Below are 24,174 nucleotides of genomic sequence, written 5' to 3' on the forward strand. Positions count from 1 at the left end.
CGGTTTGCTGGTTGTAGGGGCGTCGTATACCGTTAGATGGCGCTCGAGTCATAATTTTATAGTACTCTGTGCAGTGCTAATCGGCCATGTTATTTGTTTTTCCGGTTTTACTCAACCTGGTGAAACTAGGAACAAAAAATATTTTCTATGGACTTTACGTGTCAAATAATGGTGGATATTGCTATTATAAGACTACCTCAGAAGTAAGGGCACGAACAGGAAACAAAGATTCTTCGTTTAAACTTGAATATACAAGCTGTTGATTTGCATCCGTGCCATATTCAAGGAGGTAATTATGCTAATGATTCTCGACCCAAATCAATAAAAAAATTGGTACGTAATTTTTTTTCTTTAATTTTTTTTCGGAATTCCGTAAATGTCATCTAGCCTTATTTAAACTTGGCGCGTATGTTACTGGCATTAAAACCGTGCTGCACCCTCACACAAACGCAAACACAAAGCATACGCAACGATCACTCATAAATTTCATTCATAAAATTGGATTACTTTGGAAATACCACGACATTACAATGACAAAAAAAGTAGTGCATATTAGTTATTTCCCATCTACTGTAATTCCAATCGATTATTTACGTATTGTATGTCCTCCTCCTGAACTATGGCACGAATGCAAATCAACACCTTGTATTTAGTAAACCAAAACAAATAACAATCCAGCCTTGAAAATTATCCAGCCATCCAATTTACGTCTTACACTTGAACAACTTGACGCAACCGCACAATTCAACGGTCCGAGCCAGAATGCCCCCACCTGATCTTATTCCGTTCAAATCAATTTCCGGTGTTGCCAGATGGCGAAAAGTAAAATCTCCTCAAATTGAAATGTTGCCATAATAAAAATTCTAAAGCATCAGAATTCGTAATTAAAAAGATAAAATAAACGTGAAAAACATTTCGAACCTTACACTCGTCCATCCTGACATTGTGTATGCCCTCATACACAACCCAGGTGGAACCTTACACTCGGCAAGTGGGTGGGAACATTTTGCTTACACAATAATCATTTCAATTGCATAATATTTTGTTTGACCTAATATAAAGTGATACTATAAGTATAATTAAATGTTTTGATCTATATTTTGTTATTTTTAGAAACATCTATGTATAGTATTTTACAGTGCATGCATGTTTGTTTTACAAGAATCGCATATTTTACAGGCTTCGTGTTTTGCTTGTCGTATATAGTTTGTTGATTGCTATTATATTAGACTACCGTATTTCTAAACCTACAGTTAACATTAGTTATTTTTATACTTAATACAATTGACTATTTTGGCTATCCAGTTGTAAGTTTTGTACTAGGTAATTAGTGTAAGTATGATTTGGTGTTAACTAGATACAATTTGTCTAAAACCAAAACTATACATTTTAAATTTGAACATAAAAATATCTAAGAGAAATTAGCCATGCAAAATCCAGACACGCGGTAACGCTACGAGCCTGAATTTCCGAGAACAAGACTGGTAACCATCCTTCAATTATTATCAATCGAACCATGAGTATTTGTATTATCCGTCCATCCAATAACAATCCAAATCTATCAACTAACTAACCACCTTCCATTTGATTAAGTCAGTTGTAGATTAACCAATAACCATCCATGTAACAGGTCAAGTCACGGCGTATCCGTTTGATGCCTCATGCTTGACCTGAAACAGAAAAATAAAACATATATGTAGGTATGTAGCCATCTCTCGAATAATTTACAACATAATTAAATAAAACATTAATAAATATCTTTTGAAACTTAGGTAATTGTTTATCAACTAGTCAATCAGAAGACATTGCATCATCGCCATCATCAGGCGCGTCATCCTCATCAACTACGTCTTCTATTTCCAATGACGCTACGTGAATCCACGGCTTCATCCTGTCTGAAGCAACAGTGGTCTTTTTCTTATTCCTCATTCCCTCAAAACCGGCAATAGGGGCTACCTTGTATCTATCGTTGCCCAGAATTTTAATAACTTTATACGGTCCCTCAGGCCCGCCGTAAGCGGGCGTGCAATGCGTGCACCGCACGCGGGCGGCACGTCCTAGGGGGCGGCAAATCGAGCGACCTATCACGTAATATTAAAAAAATACAATATCTTTTTACCAATTATTTGATTTCAATATTTCCGAACACAGCAATAGCGCTAAGAATATTACTTACACTGCCGGTTTCAGTTACATCTGTTGATCATTTTCAAAATTAAAAATTATTAAAAACGATTTAAGATCAACCATTAGCGTAGCGTGGGGGGAGAGAGCAGGGGGGCAAATGCCCTGGGCGGCACTATTTAGGGGGCGGCAAAATTAACCCATACGGCAAAATTAAACCATAATTACGTAATAAAAATATTTTTACTAAAAATAGATGAGTAGATTAGCAATAAAATTTCAGAAAAAGCCGCCCTCGCTTTGGTCGTCCCCTATCAATTTTGACGGGTTCATCCTTTGCATCCCCAAAAAAATTCGCTCTCGCTGCGCTCGCGCCTTCATGTCAGATATCGCAATCGCAATTTATCTTTGTTTAATTGTTCAGGCATTCAATTCCGAAAAATCATTTTTCGCGCACTTCCGTTATAGCTTTTTGTTCACTTTGGCTTTTTATGATATGTTTACTTCATGAAAACTCTAAGGAAAAAATGGCGCTCGCTTCGCTCGCGGCTTCATGTACATTTGCACTTCATTTCTGAGCATATCTTACTTTTTGACTTTGCTTTGTTAATTTACAGTGGTTTTTATTTGTTTTGTGTCCTTAGACTAAAAAAATTTCGCGCTCGCTTCGCTCGCGCTTCCTTACATATGAAATATGTCTCATGCGTTGACTTTTTCAACGGGAAACCCACCAAAAACCATTAATAACATATTTTACTGAAATTAAACATTGCTATAGATATTTAAGTTCGTTAGTTTAAGTTACCCATAATCTGTTCTAAGCACTTTGATATACATTATGTTGGTACCTACCCATTAATCACAATTTTTCAATACATAGGGGCCACTTGGGTAATGATTGCACTGCATTGATGCCCTAAGCAATTGCTTAGTCTGCTTATGGGCTAACCCAGGACTTCTTAGGTTACTCTAAGACTTAGAGCATTTCAAGTAAATAAAAAGTTATGTGTAATATATGTTATGTACCTAATGTACCTATTGCAATATTTATGAATCCAAAAGTAGGTGCGTTTTCTGCAATCAGAGCGGTGCATGTACATATTTTTTTCTGTTGGACAAGTAAAATGGATATGAATGGGCGGGGGGGTCCGGACCCCCTGGACCGCCCCCCCTTATATATTTTTTGACAAAACCCAGTATAATATGTAGTCGTAGGGCGGCATACTCGGTTTTGCACGCGGGCGAACAAACAGCTAGCGGCGGGCCTGCGGTCCCTCATAATTAGGCATGAGTTTTGTACTTTTACCGTTGTTGTGAAAAGCGACTTTAGTTATTTTAACCAGTTCCCCGTTTTTATATACACGTGCTGGTCGGCGTCTTTTATCGTAATATAGTTTCTGAGCTACTTGGCATTTATCTATCCTATCCTTGACTTCTACACGAATTGAATCTACATCCTCGTCTTCACGAGTATTAATTACTATTTCATTCATTGCCGAATTCTTTTCGCTATTCATTTTAGATCCGAACATAACCTCTGCAGGTGACCTACCAATTGTTTTTTGCATAGTATTGTTTAAGCCCCATTGTATTTTTCCTAATTTGTCATCCCAGTTTCTTTCATCATCTCTTAGGTTCTCTGCTGTCAAGGAATCGAGGATAGTTCTGTTATACCTCTCGACTTGTCCGTTTGACCTGGGGCTCGCAACTGCATTAAGAACATGCCTTATCCCCTGGTCTAGACAAAACCTCCTGAACGAATGAGAGGTAAAACAGGACCCTCGATCGCTGATAACACGGTCAGGGACTCTAAACGTATCAAAGATGTCTCTTAAAGCCTTAATAAGATTCTGGGTATTTGTGTTCCTCACTGGTTTAATAAATACAAACTTTGTAAAAGAGTCAACCACCGTCAGTATGTGTGTGTTGCCTCGTTTTGATTTGACAAAGGGTCCAAGATGGTCGACGTGTAGCGTATGAAAAGGAATCGCAACCTTTTCGATGGGATGTAATAATCCTTCTCGAGAGGTTTCATTTTTCTTTGCGAAAGCACAATCGATACACGCCGATACGTACTTTCTGATGAACCGTTTCATTTTGGCAAACCAATAGTTTCTTTTGATACGTTCGTAAGTTTTCTCAAAACCAACATGCCCTAGGTCGTCATGGTTCATCTTGCAAACTTGCCATCTTGCACCCTTCGGCACCACAAATCTAACAGAGTCCTTATTTCTATCCACGTATCGGTATAGCTTATTGTCCCGTATAACATAGTTTTCCTTAATATACTCTATCCCTTTAGGATCTAAGTCGCTTCCAACAATATCGCGAATTCGACAAAGCTCCGAGTCTCCTAGCTGAAGAGTAAGTAGCCAGTCGCCCTCACTTATGGCCATGACTGTGGGATACTGCTGACAATTTTGCGTGTCTATATCTCGTATAGGATTTCTCGATAATGCGTCAACGTGGTTCATCCTTGTACCTGCCCTGTATTCCACGACGCAATCAAATTCCTGCATAGCGAGCCACCATCGGGCAATCCTAGGTATTAGGTCGCGTTTTCCAAACGTGGAACGTAAGGCGCTGCAGTCTGTAATGACCTTAAAAGTTTTGCCTAACAGGTATACTCTAAACTTTTTAAGGGAGCATATAACAGCTAGAGTTTCCAGTTCGTATGAGTGAAAGTTCTTTTCCTCAGGGGTCGTCTGTCGGCTATAATAGGCCACAGGATGAAAAGAACCTTCACTCCCTTTTGGGCGCTGTAAAAGGATCCCTCCTACACCCAGTTTACTCGCATCAGTATGCAGTTCAAACTCTGCAGAGGGGTCGTATATTGTCAGCACGGGTCTACTGATTAGTTTCCGTTTTAAAACACTAAATGCTTCTTCTTGATCGGTGGACCAGTTCCACACAGTATCCCTTTTAAGCAGTTTAGTGAGAGGGTGTGCTAATTGTGCAAAGCCTTGGATGAACCTCCTAAAATAGCTCACCAGACCTAAGAATTGCCGCACACCGTGTATATTTTCCGGACGGGGAAAATCTGCAACACTTTGAATTTTTGACATCCCCGGCCGCATACCCTCAGCGCTAATTTCGTAGCCCAGATAGTTTATCCTGTTTTGAAGAAAACTGCATTTAGACAGATTCAATTTTAGATTAGCTTCCCGTAACAACTGTAATATATCTTCTAACCGTTTCATGCATTCCGACGGATCCTTTCCGTATATTAGCAAGTCATCTATATACACAGTAGCCTTCTCAAACCTAGCTGAACCTAGAACGTTATTCATCATTCGCTGGAATACTGCTGGCGCGTTTGCCAAGCCGAACGGCATACGATTGTACTCGTACTGTCCGTCCGGCGTGACAAACGCCGTTAGGTGTTTACTTTCTTCCGCGATGGGGACTTGATAATACCCAGACATAAGATCTAACGTAATGAACCACGCTTGTCCAGAAAGTCTGGCAATCTCATCATCGATGACAGGTATGGGGTATCTCTCCTTCACCGTGACCGAATTTAGTAATCGGTAATCGACGCATAGTCGAATATTGCCATCTTTCTTGCGGACAAGAATTATGGGACTCGCGTAATTGGAAGCAGATTCCCTAATGATTCCCGCCTGCAACATCTCATCTATCATGGCGCGTACCTTTTCACGTTCGAAGTGCGAAAGTCGATACGGTCTATAGACGACTGGACGTTGGCTGTTCAGTTCTATTTTCATTTCGGTGGTTGTTGTGCACCCCAGATCACCCAAAGTGGATGCAAAACATTCTTTGTGGCGACGTAACAATTCAAGCAGTTTTTCCTTGTCGCTTTCAGATATAGAATCGCCTACGTGAACGTCTTTCTCGTCGAAACCCTCGCCCACATTGTTCTCAAAGAATTGACCTTCGATGGACTTTGCTACCTCCGTGAGCCTATAAACTGCCTCCACTCTTTCGGCTCGCGAAAAGACGAAATTTTCTAGTACCCGGCATGGTGTCGAACACGGCGTTAATGTGACAAAAAGGAGACTATCCTTGGCTTCGTAGACACCACCACATACCAAGTATTGATCATTTGGCTTACCTACTATCTTAAGAGTCTAGTATTAAATTTCCTGTGAATTCCTTGTGCGTTAAAGCTCTAATACTGGCTGGACCGAATAGTACATTATGAGCCGCGGATCTGATTCTTATCTTGTCACCGTCTTCTATGATATCAAAAGTTGAAGTGTCATTACTATTACATAAGAAATTCAGCTTATGCGCATCTTTATACAACGCAATATGTGGTTGCTCTGAATAAGTTTGCCCAACAAGTATTGGTTTTTCTAAAAACACGTCGTCTACTACTCTAAATACGACATCGGCCTCAATATCGTCAACACTTATCTTAAACTTAGCAGAACCCAAGGAATATATCAATTTATTACCAAAACCAGTCAGTGGGATTGGAATATTATCATGTTGTAGCCCAAGCTTTGAAAATGTAGTTTTCCGTATTAAACTAGCCTCGCTACCTAGATCAACGAAGGCTTCAACGATATCATCCCCAATTTTAACTGATTTTATGAATTTATTGTTCGGATTCGAGTTCTTTATACGCATTGTCTTTGTTATAGTGTCAGTCTTACTATTCCCCATTTCAGATTTAGAGCGACATGTTTCAGCCTTGTGTCCAATTCTGTTACACGTTGAGCATTTCACTAAAGGCTTCGTACATTTAGAGAAAGGGTGTCCTTTCTCCTTACAGTTGTAACAATACACATTTGGATTGCTCTTGCTATTGGGCCTGAAACTTTGTCGGTCATCAGAGGAGGCACCCACCTTATCCCTGTTAAAAAATGGATGTGTCGGGAGTTCTTTGTTGTTACTTAGTAGGAATTTTAATAACTGATCCGGCTCATCGCATCTCAACGCCAACGCGCTAGATCTCATAGTTTTATCACTTATGCCATGGATGATGCAGTCTACCGCGCGCCTACCCGTTATGTCACATTGATTAAGGAGGGCCAATTTCTCGTAATAATAATTCTCGACTAACTCATTGGGACGACTTTTGCGCTTCAACATATCCTCAAGGAGTTGTCCGTAATTTTGCTCACAGGGAAAAGCACTCATCAACTTTATCTGCCATTCCTTCCAGGTGAACAAAATCGAGTTAAGACTCTCGTACCATGTTTTTGCAAGTCCCGAGAGTTTCTGCATCGCAAAATGCACTGTAGTTCTTCCATCCCAGCCGTAAACCTCTGCACACTCGTTAACCTTCTTTAACCACGTGTCCATACGTTGGTTTTTCTGAGATGGATTAAATTCTGGAAGTATATTTTTATCGAAACCTTTACTGATTGAGGGTAAGCATTGATTTGACGGCTGCGATGGAATGACATCTGTAATATTCTTAAATAATTTCACGACATCGTTAGTAGTAAAAGTGGGAGTACATGACCTTTTAGTGCGATGCTCGACGCTGGCTCGGCTGCGACTCCTTGACCTCATCTCATGCTCGCCACGGTCCACGCTGCGCCGCCGGTTGCGATGCTCGCTGCGGCGCTCGCTTCGATGCTCGCCTCGATGCTCGCTGCGGCGCTCGCTGTGATGCTCGCTACGGCGCTCGCTGCGGCGCTCGCTGTGGCGCTCGCTGCGGCGCTCGCTAAGATGCTCGCTGTGCTTCCTGCGCTGTTCGGCGTCTCGTTCTTGTTGCAAGGCCAACTCCAAGAGCCGAACCTTCTCCTGCTCCCGCCTGAGCGCCAACTCGCGGTCCCGTACTCCGCGACTGCGACTGCGGCTGCGCTCGCGGCTGTGGCTACGCCGTGTGAGTGAACGACTGCTTCGAGGGGTCTCTAGCCTGCCATGGCCATTTCCAGTCTCCATTTTCTGAAACTCGTCGAACAAAATTGTAGATTTTAGTAAGAGAACTAAACCTTAAGATATCTCGTAAACGGTAAGTCTGACGACAAAAATAACACGTTTTTTCACCCCTTTTATACACCCCTGCAATATATATATATTTTTTTTTTTTTTTTTTTTTTTTTTTTTTCAATCATTAATGTACCCTGTATACGGGTTAGATGCAAAAATAATATAAATGAATCCGCAAGGTTTAAATAACTATGTGGTACATGCAAAGTATTTGAATTGGGATATTTGGATTCCATATTACTGAAGAAAATTGTCCGCATGGGCTGATTTTTCAATCATCAGCTAACTTCCATCTAAGGAATAAATATGGCGGTTTGACATATTTTCTATACAAAGGCTGTCAAACACACTCCTCAGATAAGAGCCATCCGGCGATTGAAAAATCGGCCCTAAGTAAAATAAATAAGTAAAATACATGTATTAAAAATTGTGGAATAGGCAGGTACAACTATGTATGTACCTCTTGAATAATATTTTTAACAGTTAAGTTAGCGTGATTATTGCAAAACAGATTATTAAATATAAAAGTAAAAATAGATGTAGGCGTGTACTTACGTTTTCTTTATCCCACTTCTGAGATATAAGACTACCTCAGAAGTAAGGGCACGAACAGGAAACAAAGATTCTTCGTTTAAACTTGAATATATTTAGTAAACCAAAACAAATAACAATCCAGCCTTGAAAATTATCCAGCCATCCAATTTACGTCTTACACTTGAACAACTTGACGCAACCGCACAATTCAACGGTCCGAGCCAGAATGCTCCCACCTGATCTTATTCCGTTCAAATCAATTTCCGGTGTTGCCAGATGGCGAAAAGTAAAATCTCCTCAAATTGAAATGTTGCCATAATAAAAATTCTAAAGCATCAGAATTCGTAATTAAAAAGATAAAATAAACGTGAAAAACATTTCGAACCTTACACTATCACTTTCCCTCAGTGTCGTTTCTCTTTCTTACATCAAGTGTCATCAGCCATGTTTTTTGTCAAAACCAAGTCAAACTTCATTTTGTGCCATGTGCTTTGAAAGTAAATGCAAGTTTTATTGTGAATTATAAATTGTTTAAAGTTAATTTCTCATCAAAATTAGTGACGGGTGATCAGAGGTGTGTTGTGAATCAAAATGCCACCGAAAAGACGGTTTATTACTTGTGAAATTTGTAAAAATCGAGCAAGTCGTGCGAATCTTGAAAAAAGGATGTTTATGGCGAGATTCCCTTTAGATGAAGACCGGTAAGAACTTTAATAAGATATTTTGCAGCCACATGTAAGTAAAGCAGGCTAGGAACAAATAAAATTAACAAAGGACAATGGGCGATTCCGGTCCAAATGTCCACCACGAACGAGACCTATATGGCTAGATAGCCCGTTAAATATAGAACATATTTTGTTATGAAAGTAAAAAAAAAATATAATGCCAGAAAAAAGTTATAGCAAAATAAAATAAAACATTTTATAGATTTTTTCAATTTAATTTTTTCAATTACTTTTCGTGATGTTCGATTTTCGTACTTTCTGTAACTTCTGACAAAATAGAATTGTTCATTATTAGAGAGAAGACACCACCAGTTACTTCGAACTATCTTAGATCCAGGCACCGTTGAGTATATTCAAGCCCTTCTGGCACCTCAATTGGTTCGTGATTCGTACATCCATCGGGCAAATAAATATGGGTTTATATGCAAATGTGTCTTACTCATCTTAGTTTTAGATTAAGTGCGGAAATGAAAGTGGAATAAAATAAAAAATAATAATGACAACATACAAAAACTACCGAAAATTAAGAATACATTTTTGGCTATAACTTTTTTTTGGCATTGTTTTTTTTTTTACTTTCTTAGTAAAAGTTACTCTAAATTAAGTGGACTATTTAATTATATAGGTCTCGTTCGTGGTGGACATTTGGACCAAACTTCATACATTCTTGCCACGGAGGAGAAAAGACTAGCGGAGATGCCCTAACGAAAAATCTCCTAACAAAGCAGCGCGCCAAAATTCGGGTGAGCGGGGGACGAGGAACGTTACTGTCTCCACCCGTGCTCCACCCTTATATGCCTTTTATGGGAAGCCACCCATTTTTTGTAAATCCATCTAGCGTGGAATAGGATGATTAAAATCTAACCCTAAACTAAAGTTCGGCCATTCAGAGAATGCGTTCCTGACACGTCGCGATTGAACTGACGACGTAACTTTGCAATGGCGTTGCAGTTACGATAAAAATATTTTTGCTGGTTGTTTACCGTTTTAACAATTGAGGAGCATTAAAACAACATTATTATATCAATAATCAATGAATGTTATTACGTCGTCAGTTCAATCGCGACGTGTCAGGAACGCATTCTCTGAATGGCCGAACTATAACATCGACCACTAGTGACATACTCAAAAGTAAAGTAAATATTCAAAATTAATAATTCTTTTAAAATAGTAATTCAATTAGAAAGTTTAAAGAAGCATTCATTTGAAATAAACGTAGAAAAAGAGAGAGATATAGAAAAGTTAGAAAATTAATTGTTATATAAGTATTATCTTGTGCAGAGAACTTGCCCCACAACAATTTATTTACTCCTCCAGAAATGAAATAGGTATCTAGGAACCATTAAACGGAGACTCGATGAAAAATCATTTTTATTCACCACGGGTCTAAAATACCCCCATGGTGTAATTTAAGTATCAACTTATGGCATTGTGTTAGTTCGTCTACTAGCCACTATGGCATCACAAGCACGAAAATTCGTTCTATTTGTTCTAGAACCGTGCTGCGATGACTGTAGTTATTTTCGATGTTGCCACATTACGAAATTCACCAAGAAAAATGGGAATTAAAATTATAGGGACAGTGTTTATCAAATTAGAGTTTTCACAACTGTATCATAACGGCGCATCCACTAAATAAGTAGCAGACTTTATGTGAGTCGGATGTTGCTCTGAGTAAAGGTACATTCAAAAAGTATGTACGGCAAGAGAGATATACTTATGTAAAACATTGCTGATCTATTCTAATATTATAAAGAGGAAAACTTTGTTTGTTTGTTTGGTTGTAATGGATAAACTCAAAAACTACTGGACCGATTTTAAATATTCTTTCACCATTAGAAAGCTATATTATATGCAAGTAACATAGGCTATATTTTATCCCGGTGCGGGCAGTAGCTCCCACGGTACGCGGGTGAAACCGCGGGAAAACGGCTAGTGATGAATATAAATAAATCTACATAGTTAGAGTTATGATTAATTTTAAGATAATTGCAGCTTTTTTAAATAAGATCTTTTTTAAGAATGGGTGATTGCATTTTCGATGTCTGGTAGCACTTAATTTTGTAACGGGTCTCTCTGTCTTGATGAACACAATTTTACTTTAAATATACGTAAGTCGACTACTTACCGAAAGATGGTGTTTTTATAATATTAAATTTTCATGATAATATATCATATGTTTTGGTTTGTAAATAATCTATAAAAAACTTGTAGGATGCAAGGAAAAATGAAGCTGCTTTTTAAGGCAAAAATTGGTACCAATAATATACATTGATACAAGATTGATACGAAAATAATACAAATTCACTTAGAGGTTCTAGAAATGCAGCTATTCGACGACAGATGTCTCTAGCAAAAAATATGTTTTAAAGCTAAAATATTACTTACACGTGAAATGTTATCCTATGGTATGTTTGAGTTTGGATCCTGAGCAATTTCTACAATTAATGATAGCGCATTTCATCGTTTTAATCGAGTAACAAATAAAATCTGTTGAAATTGTGGTAAAAATACAACCATGACAAGATGTCAGTTTGATGTAAAGGACGGTATATGGGCGGTGTCCAGCCACGCCTGCCGTGACGTATTTGACCTACCTGAAGGCGCGTGACCTACCTGCGTTAGGGCATCTCCGCTAGTCTTTTCTCCTTCGTGATTCTTGCCCAATCTCCTTTATCTCATTTAAATTGTGTGCTAGTGATGTACTGCAACTGTAAGATTCACATATCGATAACGTTGTTGTTTACATTACATAGAAAAAAAGAAATGTAATATTGCGTGAAAGAGACGGGGCACAATGTTTTACATAATTATACATACATAAAATAGTATCAATATTTATTAATTTAACCAAGAAGATTGATTTAATTTTAATTTAAAAATATTTTCAGATGCAAACAGTGGGTCAAGTTTGTGGGCAAAGAAGATTTAATATATGTTCCCATTGAAAAGTTGCATACATTAAAGTATGTATGTGGAAACCACTTTGATAAAAGAGCGTTTAATAAAAAACAAAATCGCCTTAAAAAATGGGCCATACCATCAAAAAATTTGAATGCTGATCCACTTCCTGATGAAATGTTACTTCAATTTCCATGTCACATTTATTCAAACGTTGACGTTACAACGACAAACACTTCTCAAGGGATTATTGACAATGAAGCTTCATTATTTCAGGCCGGACCCAGTACCTCAGGTACAATCTTTCTCAACTTTGCTTAGCAGCTGAACTTTTTAGAACTTTAACATTTAAAGGATTTGGTTTCTATTCACGTTTTTGCGGTATCTGATGGTAATGTTGGTATTGGATTGCCATGTAAATTGGTTCCATTGGCTAGTATGGAAGTCCCGTCTCTTAAAACGTAGTGATTATATACTCTCTGGTTTTACTGTACATACGTCATTAACAGTAATCGCTGTTTTATTCTACTTATTTATTATAAATTTTTCTTTGATCTTTGATTATGTAAATTGTTATGTTTCTTGCAAATTAAAAATGACTCGGCTGTTACATGGATTTTGGTGAGTGTTGTATAACCTTGCTCTCTCCTTAGACTCTCGATCGTGTTTGTTTTGTATTGACCCCGGCTTCATTATATAGACTGCCTGATAACATGTTAAATCCTTTTATTTTTTACGGGCAACACTGCTGCCACTGTGATGGCAACCCTTTGAAGATTTTGACAGATTGCTAGTCTTCCTATATAATGTCAATTTGTACTTAATATTTCTACAAACAAAACAAGTAATTAACAATAATAATTTATAACAAAACGAACGCATCCTTAAAAATGCACTCTTTGTTTTCTGTCATGCATGGCAGCCATTACGACGAGACTGTTTGAAACCAAGCGGATCCGTTCGCGCTACTTTCTTGTTTTCTTTTCAGTTTCATCGTATGTCTAAGCAATTTTTTATATATGCGGACTGCTCAATACGTCGAGTCGAGTGTGTTAACCTCCTCCGTAAAAGCCTTCGCGTATTAAAGATTTCACTGTTGACTTGCGAGTGTGGAGATAGTGACTCTGTTTTTGTTGTTTTTGTGATATTGACACTATAAAATGCCTCAAAAGACGTGTTGTATTCCTAGCTGCGCTTCGTCACTCGGTACAGGTTAGTTTCTCCTTATTATCAGATAGTACCTTTAGCTTGCCGGCCGGTGATAGCTGACACAAAATATAGCCGAGCTGTACAGACGCCAGCAACAAACTTTAGTCATTTGAATTTCGTAATTAGAGACAAAATAGAAATATAATATGTGTGCGGACGCCGGCGTTCGCTTGGGGCTATATATTTTCTAATTTATCTCTAAATTATTAGGTTCAAGGTTAGTTGAGGAAATCTGACAGTTGAAATGTTAAAAGATAAACATTATTTGTTATTTTTCATTATCAACAGTCCAGTAATTTTATTGGCTGGACTAAGACATTTATGTACATTACAATTATCATTAGATTGATGAACGAACATGATTTAACATCTGTAGTAGAGGATTAAAATATTTACATTTTAATGTCTGCAGTTTAGCTTTTAGATTGTAATTTGGACGTAGTTATGCAGAAACGTTCCAACCCACTGTACGTAAATGCTATCTCAAATTCAACTTGAATTAGATATAAGCATTTACGCGTTTCAGTTGTATTCTTTTTTATTCTAACTAGTAAAGGTACTACAGGTTTTATTGTTGAATTAGATTGAGTTTAGATAACCATATGCTAAATTTTAGGCTGTTCAATCACAATAAGTCGATTTCGGGTGACTTGTGGGATGGAACGTTTCTGCAAAACTACGTCCATTTAATATCCTATTTTATTTATAGGGGCAGTGCTGCATGCTTTCCCAAACCCTTCATTTGAAAGTGACAAGTTTCATACATGGGTTGTCAAAGCTGGTCTTGCAGGAGAAGATAGTGATCATATATTTAAAAACAGAAGAATCTGCCGTCTCCATTTTGAAGAAATATATTATTATCCCAAGAATAGATTAAGTAAATTAGCTGTACCAACACTGCATCTGTCAGGTATTGAGCATATTTTTTCTAATCTTATTTTGTTTTAAAATTCAAGTTATTGTTTGACAACAGTTTTTGTCATAGAAAGATAGATAATAAAGAAAGAGATACTCTTGTCTTTGTACGGCAGAAAATTAGAAATAAATAAATGTTTTCTGAAAAAATATATTTTCTTTCTTTCATAATAATTTATTTACTGTAGGTAGATAACGCATTGTGTATTTAATAATAAGCGGTTTTAATTTCTTTCAGTCTTACCACAAGAACTTTTAAACGTCAGTTTATGCCTTGTCTAAAAAAATGTCAAATTATGACGTTGACATATGGTTCATTTTGCAGCCAAAATTTTATTAGACAAGTGTAAAACAGGGTTTAAAGTTTTTGTAGTAACGCCCTTTATGTTTACAAATAAAATATAACATGTAAACTGGATGTTATTAAATACGCAACTAGTAGTACCTCTGAAATCACTTGGATATTCGTGTATAATTACTGGATGTTTTTTTTACTGTCGGGAAAATAAGGAGAGTGATTCTAGACCTCAAATACAATTTTTTCTAGGTGAATAATAAAAAAAAATATTTAAAAAAAAATTATTTGAAAGAAGACGGATCAAAATTGCCCCACGTCCTATAACAATGTGACGTATCTCAAAAAAAAGATAAAAATGTTTAAAAAAATATGGCATACTCTCCAATTCATTTTTTTTACACCTTCATACGAAAAAAATGCTTTAAAAATTGTTCAGGCGCTGTTATGAAAACATCGTTCATGGGACTATTTATGGACTATTTTATTAAATTATTTTTTGTTTTGATAGGGTATACCTCACAGATGGTCCCATAATCATCAGGTCAGGATCTGATAATGGAAACCCTGAGAAATCCAGGGCAACTTTTGAAAGTTGTAGGCATGCGCAGGATAAAAACTTGACTATAAGGTGTATGTCTTATAACAATATGCAACAGTGAAGGTTTGAAGCTGACTTGATGATGGCGACCAGAGAAGGGCGAGGGAACTGGACAACTGAATATGTGAACTGCCTCGTGTTTGGGCTTATATTATTCGTATTGATAAGAACTTTCCACTTATGCGGATAGTGACAACTGTGCTTGTCACTGAAAAGCCAAAAATATAAAAAAAAACTTATTACGATAAAAAAACTTCCAAAAACACTGAAAAGCAAAAAAAAACTAATCTTAGGAGCATCGGCCTAAAAGTCGTTGGGGAAATAAACTTAGGTACATCCATTAGACACCGACTTCTGAGGTAGTTTAAATATTTTGCTGTCGATTTCCCTCGACCTTCTCTGGTCTCCATCGACGGGTCAGCTCCAAACCTTCACTGTTGCAAAGGTCTATTCAATACAAATAATATGAGCCCAAACACGAGGTAGTTTACATATTCAGTTGTCGAGTTCCCTCGACCTTCTTTCGTCTCCATCATCAGGTCAGCTCCAAACCTTTACTGTTGCATATTGTTATAAGACATACACCTTATAGTCAAGTTTTTATCCTGCGCATACCTACAACTTTCAAAAGTTGCCCTGGATTTCTCAGGGTTTTCATTATCAGATCCGGACCTGATGATTATGGGACCAACTGTGAGGTATACCCTATCAAAAAAAAAAAAAAAAAATTAAATAGTCCATAAATAGTCCCATGAACGATGTTTTCATAACAGCGCCTGAACAATTTTTAAAGCATTTTTTTCGTATGAAGGTGTAAAAAAAATGAATTGGAGAGTATGCCATATTTTTTTAAACATTTTTATCTTTTTTTTGAGATACGTCACATTGTTATAGGACGTGGGGCAATTTTGTATGGATTGTGATCCGTCTTCTTTAGAATTACTCTCCTTATTTTCCCGACGGTAAAAAGTCATCCTGTCCCGCTGTAAGACACCTATGTGTGTGTGTGTGTGTATTTGCTAGTAAGTTGTACGGGGGCTGGGAACTAGATTGCGGTATAAAATACAAAATCGAGAGATGGCTATCTATAGGCCCCGTGCGCAGCGATGACCTTGCCATCTCGTGACTTATATCCGAAACTTTTCCCTCAAGTGTCAAGAATTGTACTGTCAAACCATGGAAAAAATCTGAATATTCGTGTTCAGTTTTGCTAATTGAAGTTATCAAAATGTATTGTTGTATTGCTGGATGCTGTAATACATCCAAAAACAACTCCAAGGGTGTAAAATTTTACTATTTCCCTACCAATAGTACTCACATGCCATGGCTTAGGGATAAAAGAATTAAATGGATAAATGCAGTTGTAAAACACACGTAAGTATTCAAGTATTTAAAAAGTACTATTTTATTTTATTTATATAAAAACCACCAATTTTGTAGGTTGAGGATGATTGAAAACAGTTCAATTTTCGATGATCATTGAACCTAACCAATAACCGTTGTTTCTTTCAGTAGACATCCAAATAACTGGCTCCCGTCTAAAAATACTACCGTCTGCAGCGACCATTTTATTGGCAACAAGAAATCAGAAAATCCTCTACACCCGTCGTATTTACCTACAATTTTTCCTGGTCAAGAAAATATAAAAAACTTGGATCAAAAAATTGAAAGATTTGAAAGACACCAACATCGAATGCAACAAGCTGGATCAGTAAAAGAAGAAAAGTCCTGTAAGAAATTTAGACCTGAAAATAGTAACTTGAACATCAAAAACCATCTAGTCGAAGTGTTGGATGTCAAAATGATAATATATCACGTGAAAATGAGATTTACAACCCATTATTTTTATGTTATTTATTTAATGGAAATGGAATTGGAAGTCGTGGTGGCCTAGTGGATAAAGGACCAATCTCTCAAGTATGAGGGCGCGGGTTCGATCCAATGCAACTTTTCTAAGTTTGTATGTACTTTCTAAGTATATCTTAGACACCATTGACTGTGTTTCGGATGGCATGTAAACTGTAGGTCTCGGCTGTCATTGAACATCCTTGGCAGTCGTTACTGGTAGTCAGAAGCCAGTAAGTCTGACACCAGTCTAACCAAGGAGTATCGGGTTGCCCGGGTAACTGGGTTGAGGAGGTCAGATAGGCAGTTGCTTCTTGTAAAGCACTGGTACTCAGCTGAATCCGGTTAGACTGGAAGCCGACCCCAACATAGTTTGGGAAAAGGCTCGGAGGATGATGATTTAATTCTAATGGTGTTTGCACTGCTGAGGTCCAGTGTAACATTGTATCGAAATTAATGGCACATAAAAGTTGTGAAGCAAATATTGTTACATCTAACAAAGTTATAAAGGATTTTAGTTGTGATCCTATTGACCAACATTCACAAATTCTGCTTTGCCCTGGATTTCATGGGATAAGTTCAATGAAAACTTATGAAAATTTTATTAACACAACAGGGGTTCCATTTTCAGTGTTTAATCTACTCTTGAATGTACTTCCTGATGTCAAAATCAAGTTCATAAATAAACAAATAAAGTTACTTATTACACCGATGAAACTGAAAACAGGATTACGTTTTTCAGTATTGAGTGTTATATTTCAAATACACAAAACAACCACACATAGAATATTTGAAACCTACTTGTTTTTGTTACACTCTGTGTTAAAGAAATCTATATTAATATTATAAAGCTGAAGAGTTTGTTTGTTTGTTTGTTTGAACGCGCTAATCTCAGGAACTACTGGTCCGATTTGAAAATTTCTTTCAGTGTTAGATAGCCCATTTATCGAGGAAGGCTATAGGCTACTTTTTATCCCGGTACGGGAAGAAGTTCCCACGGGATGCGGGTGAAACCGCTGGTTATTATATGGCCCTCTAAATCAACTGTTCAAATTAATATGCCACAGTCATTTAAAATCTATTATCCAAATACTCGTGTCATAATAGACTGTACTGAGATTCACACAGAATGCCCTCCAACCGTTAAACAGAGGGTTCAAACGTACTCAGATTATAAACATGGTTATACAGTGAAATTTTTAGTTGGTTGTACTCCTACACACTCACTCAAAAAGACACTCACACGTACACAAAAATGTTGTTAAATATAATTATAATATAGTAATAAGCTACTGCTAGCCAAGGCCACAAAGGGCCATTGCACAGCGGGTGGCGAGGGCATACCGCACAGTGAGCTTCGCGGCGGCGTGCGTTCTGGCGGGAGCCCCTCCTTGGGAGCTCGAGGCTTGGGTGCTCGCCAGAGTGTACGACTGGACGGCGGCGCAAAGGGCGCTAGACCGGCACCCGGACCCGATCGAACGGGAAGAAGTGCGTGAGGAGGCGAGGGAAGCAATCACTCGACACTGGGCCGAGGACCTTGCCTCGTCAACGTTCGGTCGCCGGACGCTGGATGCCATCGGGCCTGTCCTGGATGGATGGCTCGATCGGCGGCATGGCTGCCTCTCGATGCATCTGGTGCAGGTGCTGTCCGGGCATGGCTGCTTTGGAGCGTACCTGCACCGGATTGGGAGGGAGGAGACCCCAAAGTGCCACCATTGTGAAGCCGAGGTGGATACAGCAGAGCACACACTACAGGTGTGCCCATCGTGGACTGAACCCCGCCGCACCCTGGTGGCAGTGGTCGGGGATGACCTCTCGCTCCCCAGTGTCATTGGTGCCATGCTGGGAAGTGAGGAGGCATGGGACGCGGTAGCCTCCTTCTGTGAGGACGTCATGTCACAGAAGGAGGCGGCAGAGCGCTTGCGGGAGAACGACCCTCTTGCAGCGCCGCTCCGCAGACGAAGAAGGGGTGGAAGACGGCGAACACAACGTCCGTCCCCATCCGCCCTGAGGGGTGATCAGCGGGCGACAGGCGCGGGGGTGCCACCGCCTGCATTACAAGGATCGCCCCTTGTGCTCCGGCCATCATAGGGACCCCTCCCCACTGGGGGGAGGCATGAGGGGCCTGCCGTGAGGCGGGCAATCGCCGGTGGGGGACTGGATGCACTAGGTTCCCAGACCCCCTCCACTCAGGCGAGGTCGGAGTGCCGCTGGGCCTTTTTAGTGGGTATACCGGGAACGTCGTTACCGGGGAGTCCCACATACCCCTCTCCCGTCCCCCGACGGGAAGGGCATGCGTAATAGCATTTTTTACCCAGCGACAACAAAAAAAAAAAAAAAAAAAAAAAGGTCCCGGCTGTCATTGAACATCCTTGGCTGTCGTTACAGGTAGTCAGAAGCCAGTAAGTCTGATCACCAGTCTAACCAAGGGGTGTTGGGTTGCATGGGTAACTGGGTTGAGGAGGTCAGATAGGCAGTCGCTCCTTGTGGCACACTGATACTCAGCTACATTAGGTTAGACTGGAAGCCGACCCCAACATGGTTGGGAAAAAGGCTCAGAGGATGAATAAGCTACTGCTAACGTCTTTAAGCTGTGTCCTATAGGATCCATATTGATTCTTGACTGTAAACTGTGTTAACATATGGAATGCTAATAAAGAATTGAGTATTGATTACTATTCAAGCGACACAGCCGAAAAAGTTTGCAACGATGTAAATATAAGTTTCACTTTAATAAATGATGTTTTTTTTTATTGTTTCAGATAATCAGTCGGTCAGTAGAGAGAACCAAGGATTGCAAGAGGCAGCTCCCAGTACTGTTGACGAGGTATTAGGTAAGTCTTGCTCATTGGCGCAATTTCTTTTTATTTTAACGATGTCAAAAGTCATCAAGTGCCCTTCCCGCTGTGGGTTAGCAGCGGTGAGGGAGTGTCAGACTTTTACTGACTAAAAACCGTCGTGTTCTGTCTTAGGCCTTTTATGTACCATGAAAAGTGGTGGCAAAGAACTGACATATTACAAACTTTACAATATTTTATTTGTGGGACAAAAAATAGTCAGTTACGTACCAAGCAAAACTACTAACTGACCTGCCTATCTGACCTCCTCAACCCAGTTACCCGGGCAACCCAATACCCTTGGCTAGACTGGTGTCAGACTTACTGGCTTCTGCCTACCCGTAACGACTGCCAAGGATGTTCAATGACAGCCTCATCATAATAGGAAAGCGGTATAGTAAAAAATTTAATTTTTTTGTTTTTTTTTACAGATACCAGTGTTACCGCAGAAGTTCAAGAATCACTGGATAAGTCACCGAGTCCTGTTGAGGAAGAAGCAGGTACGTACATACCTACATTATCAGCTTTTGTATCGTCCCACTGCTGGGCTGCGGCCTCCTCTCACACGGAGAAGGATTGAGCGTTCATAGAAAAGAAAGAAAGAAAAACCGGCCAAGAAAAACCGCGAGTCGAACTCGCGCACGAAGGGTTCCGTACCATCCAAACTAATGTTCAATAAGTATATATTTGTCAATATCGAGCAAAAAAACACGTTTGTTGTATGGGAGCCCCCCAAAATATTTATTCAAATCTAGTTTTCGTATTTGTTGTTATAGCGGCAACAAAAATACATCATCTGCGAAAATTTTAGCTCTCTAAAGGTGTCTACACACCAAAGCCGCTGATGCCGGCGGCACAGCCCGGCGGCCCAACCCGCCGGCCGTATTTTGTACAATCATGCCGCCGGCTTTCATAGAGTATTTGACAATTACTAGAACACCACATGCCGCGGCTGTCGTGCCGCCGGGCTGTGCCGCCGGGTCAGCGGCTTTGGTGTGTAGACCCCTTAACGATCACGGTTCATGAGATACAGCCGGGTGACTGACGGACGGACAGAGGAGCGAAAACAATAGGATCCCGTTTTACCCATCGATATATATGTACTACGTACTAGATAGAACGTTCCGAACAAAAAGCTTACCACACTGAACTGCACTGCAGAATATGCATTGCCCAAAATGGCAAATCAGATCGATTTTGACACCTGCGTCAGATGGATGTATATGAAACGACAAGAAAATACATATCAAGGTATAAACCTACACATATAAACTATTCGAGAGTCAAGTTAGTAAAATTACACGCTGTTCATGCTATTACAACGCTTGTATATCATACTTTTCATTTATAATTCAATTTTACAAATATGCATTAATTTGTTCCCGCCCGCCATCTTAAATTATGGATTAAGAAAATCGTGCAGAAACAGATGTGCCATAAAACTGGCAGTAGGTAAAATATCAATGAAAATAGAATTCACTTTGTCATGGTATGTTCTTACTTTCAAGAAAAAATAATTAAATTCGCGAAAATTTATGATAGCCCTCTTAAGAAAAAAAATATCGTAATTAATATTAAAAACCCTAAAAATAAGTTCCTGGTTTTAATATATTACATGATTTTGAATTCACTTAGATAAAAACTTTTTGAGTAATGAAAAATGTAGCCAAAATACGAGCGACACTTCTGCAATTAACATCAATGAGGATGACTACATGTCACAATACGTCAACGAGATGTCAACAGACGACATAAGCGGGTAAATTATTTGTATGGATGTTCTTGTCTATCGCTAGAATATATGTCAATGGTTTTACCCTTTAGCTACGGAACCCTAAAAAGGCATAGACAACAAATAATTACACTACAATTAATCAGTACGTGCAGTCAATGCAGGGTGCAGATTCAAACTTTCTAGTCCAAGTTTCCTCGAGATGTTTTCTTTCACCTTTTAATCAGCCATTGGTGTCTTACATATTTAAAAAGTACATACAAACTTAGAAAAGTTGCATTAGTACTTGCCTGACCTGGAATCGGACCCTCTCATACATGAGAGGTTGGTTCTTTACCCACTAGGCCACCAAGCTAAACAGTATTTTTCTTTTTACAGATGCACCTGTTGAAGTTAAGGTAAGTCTAACATGTTTCATGTTACTACATCTACTCTAAAATTAGCTAATAGGTTAGGCACTGACCTCCAGTCTCAAAGTAAAAGTAAAGCTCCGTTCAGACAGACCGGCTCGGAGAGCATCGGCGCGCATTTTTCTTTTCACACAGACCGGAGCCGATCGGCTGCGCGAGCATTAAAGAGCATGCAAACGGAGCCAAACGTCAAGAAAAAGTACGCGATCGGAGCTGGTCGGCTCCTCCTATTATTTCACACCGAGCGCCTTCGACCATTCTTAATGACAAAAGCAGTGCACATCCAAAAAGAAACCTTACTACAAATAGGTACTAAGTACTCTATTTTCAACGTGTTAAGAATTTGCTCTTCTCTCCGAGCCGGTCTGTCTGAACGGACCCTTAAGTGTTTGGTCAGTCAATAGCTTTTATTTCAAATATCACACTAGTTGCACGGTTCCAACAAGTTGGTCTCATGGAAAAGAGCCGGCAAGAAACTCCATATGCAGCTGAGTACCAGTGTGCCACAAGGAGCGACTGCCTGTCTGACCTTCTCAACCCAGTTACCCGGGCAACCCAATACCAAGGGTTAGACTGGTGTCAGACTTACTGGCTTCTGACTACTCGTAACGACTGCCAAGGATGTTTAATGACAGCCGGGACCTACAGTTTAACGTGCCATCCGAAACACAGCCATTGGTGTCTAAGATATACTTCGTATTATCCAAACTAATATTATAAAGGCGAAAGTAACTCTGTCTGTCTGTCTGTCTGTCTGTCTTTCTGTCTGTCTGTCTGTCTTTTCTTCACGCCTAAACTACTGAACCGATTTGTGTGAAATTTGGTACAGACATAGTTTGAAACTTGAGAAAGGACATAGGATAGTTTTTATTACAAAAAAATAAATAAAAATAAAATTATTCCGGACATATAGCGCCATCTATTGGTCAAATCAAAAATCTGCTGGTAGTCACTATTCCACGCGAACGAAGTTGCGGGCAAAAGCTAGTTACTATATAAACTGGTAAGAGTTAGCCCATTTTTGATGATGTTGTTTCAGGAGGTTTGCCGTATATGTCTCGCGTTTCACGTGAAGATGTATAACATACAAGAACACAACTTGTGTCAAATGTTATATGACATCGCCGGTATTAAGGTAAATTATTATTTACTAGCCGTTTTCCCGCGGTTTCACCCGCGATTCCATCAACTGGATAAAAAATAGCCTACATATTATTTTGATGATATCTTTACCTACAGCCAATTTCAAGTTTCATCAGTATTTTCTAAGTAAAATAGGGACAAATACCCATATATATAGTTATCGGCACGAATCTTGAGCTCTGACCTTCACCTGCGCAGAAGTAATTTATTGGGTCCCTTTTGTGGTATGAAGTGAGGAGCGGGGGCGGGCTAAAGTGGTGGTTGGCCCGCAGCGCATCGCGTCACTCGGGATTGGTTCTTTGCTAATAAATTACTTCTGCGCAGATGTAGGTCAGAGCTCAAGATTCGTGCCGATAACTATACAAACTTCTGCATGTATAATATTAATAGAATTCTTTCAATAAACAGTAGAACAATGTTTGATATCCTCAGGTTGGTGAAAATGACGGTATATTCCAATATGTATGTTACGAGTGTGCCGCACGACTTTCAGCGGCTTCAGCGTTCAGGCATAAAGCGCTGAAAAGCGACGGAATGCTGCAGCGACTGATGAACTGCGGCGATACAGTGAGTAACATTATTAGGCAGTAACATTATTGATAAGTTACATTAGTATTCGGTAACATTATTGTTAGTACGTTATATTATAAGAAAGTAGGGTAGGTAACATTATTGGTCAGTAACATTGTTACTCGGTAACAGTATTGTTTATCGTCATTATTTTTCAGTAACACGATTAGATTAGTATACCTACTATAGTTCGGCCATTCAGAGAATGCGTTCCTGACACGTCGCGATTGAACTGACGACGTAACTTTGCAATGGCGTTGCAGTTACGATAAAAATATTTTTGCTGGTTGTTTACCGTTTTAACAATTGAGGAGCATTAAAACAACATTATTATATCAATAATCAATGAATGTTATTACGTCGTCAGTTCAATCGCGACGTGTCAGGAACGCATTCTCTGAATGGCCGAACTATAACATTATT

The 24,174-nt window shown here is 39.1% G+C and overlaps 2 protein-coding genes across 14 annotated transcripts in view; one reads left to right on the plus strand and one right to left on the minus strand.

Moving 5' to 3' along the window:
* LOC124644475 overlaps nucleotides 1-24,174 on the plus strand; it is a 179,006-nt gene that overhangs the window by 39,201 nt on the left and 115,631 nt on the right. For 3 of the 13 annotated variants that reach the window (XM_047183852.1, XM_047183853.1, XM_047183851.1), the window contains exon 3: nucleotides 14,113-14,313. The exons of 7 other annotated variants lie outside the window; for them this stretch is intronic. In XM_047183852.1, the coding sequence (XP_047039808.1) occupies nucleotides 14,113-14,313 (201 nt within the window). Of the gene's footprint in view, nucleotides 1-14,112; nucleotides 14,314-19,821; nucleotides 19,894-20,327; nucleotides 20,397-22,006; nucleotides 22,027-23,077; nucleotides 23,174-23,613; nucleotides 23,749-24,174 lie in introns of all 13 variants that reach the window. 3 more of the 13 variants (XM_047183846.1, XM_047183854.1, XM_047183845.1) reach the window with 3 other exon arrangements.
* LOC124644482 (splicing factor U2af large subunit B-like) lies at nucleotides 655-8,958 on the minus strand. Its single transcript, XM_047183889.1, has 2 exons — nucleotides 7,562-8,958; nucleotides 655-1,670 (listed from the first exon to the last, which is right to left on the minus strand). The coding sequence occupies exons 1-2, from the start codon at nucleotides 7,984-7,986 to the stop codon at nucleotides 1,637-1,639; spliced, it is 459 nt and encodes a 152-aa protein (XP_047039845.1). The 5' UTR covers nucleotides 7,987-8,958; the 3' UTR covers nucleotides 655-1,636.

Source organism: Helicoverpa zea, chromosome 30 (assembly GCF_022581195.2).
Source record: "Helicoverpa zea isolate HzStark_Cry1AcR chromosome 30, ilHelZeax1.1, whole genome shotgun sequence".
Taxonomy (NCBI): domain Eukaryota; kingdom Metazoa; phylum Arthropoda; class Insecta; order Lepidoptera; family Noctuidae; genus Helicoverpa; species Helicoverpa zea.